Source organism: Fragaria vesca, linkage group LG2, assembly GCF_000184155.1.
Source record: "Fragaria vesca subsp. vesca linkage group LG2, FraVesHawaii_1.0, whole genome shotgun sequence".
Taxonomy (NCBI): domain Eukaryota; kingdom Viridiplantae; phylum Streptophyta; class Magnoliopsida; order Rosales; family Rosaceae; genus Fragaria; species Fragaria vesca.
Genome location: NC_020492.1, coordinates 20,156,369 through 20,158,862, shown reverse-complemented (window position 1 = coordinate 20,158,862; position 2,494 = coordinate 20,156,369). Strand labels below are relative to the sequence as shown.

General features: G+C 36.3%; 2 protein-coding genes across 2 annotated transcripts in view; both read left to right on the top strand.

Annotated features, from left to right (window-relative positions):
- The first annotated feature begins 1,037 nt into the window (after nucleotides 1-1,037).
- LOC101301557 lies at nucleotides 1,038-1,815 on the top strand. The gene is made up of 3 exons (XM_004292727.1): nucleotides 1,038-1,295; nucleotides 1,431-1,583; nucleotides 1,669-1,815. Exons 1-3 carry the CDS (start codon nucleotides 1,038-1,040, stop codon nucleotides 1,813-1,815), a joined length of 558 nt encoding a protein of 185 aa, XP_004292775.1.
- A 110-nt stretch (nucleotides 1,816-1,925) lies between these two features.
- Nucleotides 1,926-2,494, top strand: part of LOC101301266 — a 1,261-nt gene continuing 692 nt past the window's right edge. The window contains exon 1 of the mRNA XM_004292726.1: nucleotides 1,926-2,492. Coding sequence (XP_004292774.1) covers nucleotides 1,926-2,492 — 567 coding nt within the window. The remainder of the gene's footprint in view (nucleotides 2,493-2,494) is intronic.

Here is a 2,494-nt window from a genome sequence, read left to right as displayed (position 1 = left end):
CAACCAAAGTACCAAATTAAACATTAGCCACCATACTTGATTATAACAATTGTCATTGTGAATAGGATTTGCTTCCGATTAAATTTCATGCTTGTTTATTTTCAGGCTATATCATGGCTCCAATTAGGAAGTATCCTTCAGGGGCTAAAAAAAGAAAACAGAAGAAAAAGAGAGATGCATTGGCTAAAGTTCAATCTGGATCTATCAATAAGTACTTCAAGCCAAATAAGGAACAAGAACAGACAGGTACTGATGAGGATGTGCATGAGAATGAGAATGAGAACGAGAATGCAGATGTTATTGGTAATGGGGAAGAACCAAATCTCAGAGTGAATGAGGAAGAAAGAATTATTGCTGAAGATGATCAACAAGATGCATGTAATAGTGGTAGTATAGAAGAACCATATCTCATAATGAATGAGGAAGAAATAATTATTCCTGAAGATGATCAACAAGATGCAGATGATAGTGGTAGTATGGAAGAACGAGATCTCACAGTGAATGAGGAAGAAATAATTGTTGCCGAAGATGATCAACAAGATTCAACTTCAGCATGTGATTTACCATTCGATGTTGATGATCCAGGAAATTGGGAGAAGATAAAACAAAATGTTCGAGATTTTTTAGTCCAAAGAGGTCCTAAAAGAGAGATTGATTTGAGCTTTCCAGAAGATGCCATGGGGAGACAATTCAGTTCCAAACATTATTTTCGTGTCTTATCTAATGGTGAAAAGAAGAACAGAAGGTGGTTAGTGTACTCAATTTCTTCGGACAAGATATTCTGTTTTTGTTGTAAATTGTTCAAGCAAAATCACAACAAGACTTTGTTGGGTCAATTTGCTAATGAAGGATTGAATGATTGGAAAAATGTGAGTGCCAGACTTGCATGTCATGAAAAAAGTAAGCATCACCTCGGTTGCTTTACTAGTTGGATTGAACTTGAAACAAGATTGAAAAATAATGCAACAATTGATCAGGGTTTGGAGGAACAAACAAAGAAGGAGAGAGAGCATTGGAGACAGGTACTGTTGAGAATCATGGCCGTTGTGAAAAGACTTGCAAAAAACAATTTGGCATTTCGTGGGAGCAATGAGAAATTGTGTGAGGAGAACAATGGGGTTTTCTTACAAGTGATTGAGATGATCGCTGAGTTTGATCCAGTGATGCATGAACATGTTCGGCGTGTTTTTAAAAAAGAAACTCATTACCATTACTTGAGTCATAAGATCCAGAATGAAATGATTCAGCTTCTAGCAAATGAGGTAAAAGCTTCCATAGTTGCAACAATCAAAGAGGCAAAGTACTTTTCAGTTATACTTGATTGCACTCCAGATGCGAGCCATGAGGAACAAATGTCTCTTGTTGGCCGGTGTGTTGATGTTACAGCAAGTCCTATTGTTGTGAAAGAATTCTTTTTGGGATTTTTAAAGGTGGATGATACATCAGGACTTGGATTGTTTAATGAGCTTAAAAATGCACTCGATACTGATGCACTTAATATTGGTGATGTACGAGGACAAGGATATGATAACGGATCTAACATGAGAGGAAAACACAAAGGTGTGCAGAAGAGACTTCTTGAGGTAAATCCTAGAGCATTTTATACGCCTTGTGGTTGTCATAGTCTAAATCTTGCTATTTGTGATATGGCTAATTGTACTCCTAAAGCTGATTATTTTTTTGGAGTGGTACAACGGATATATTCATTCTTCTCATCTTCTACAAAGCAATGGCAAGTTTTCAGGGATCATGTGGAAGGGCTCACTCTTAAACCATTGTCTGAAACAAGATGGGAGAGTCGTGTTGATAGTATAAAAACATTTAGATTCCAAGCTCCCAAAATAAGAGAGGCTTTAGCTTACTTGGGAAAAAATGGTGTTGATTCCAAAACAAGGTGTGAAGCCGAATGCATGGCAACATATGAAATGGGGAATTTTGAGTTCTTGTTCGGGATGGATATTTGGTATGATTTATTACATGCTATCAATATTGTCAGTAAAGTTCTTCAAACCGAAGACATGCATATTGATGTTGCCATTGAAGAATTGGAGAAGCTTATTTCATTTATTCAGAAGTACAGAGAAACTGGATTTAATAATGCCTTGATCATAGCTAAAGAAATTTTAAGTGAGATGAAAGTTGAAGCAGTATTCCGTGAAAAGAGAACCACCCGGAAAAGAAAGCATTTTGATGATAGCGATAGTGAAGAGGAGTTGGCACAATCAGCTTTGGAATCATTTAAGGTCAGTTACTTTCTCTATATAATTGATCAAGCACTTTCTTCGCTTCAAAGTAGGTTTGAGCAATTTAAAAAATATGAAGAAGAGTTTGGATTTTTATTTAAGTTGGAGAAGTTGAAGTCCGCAGATAATAAAAGTTTGATGAATTATTGTATGAAACTTGAAAGTCTGTTGAAGGTTGGTGATGATTCTGACATTATTGGGCGTGATCTATTTTATGAGTTGCGCTACTTGAAAGGAGCTATACCAAAAGA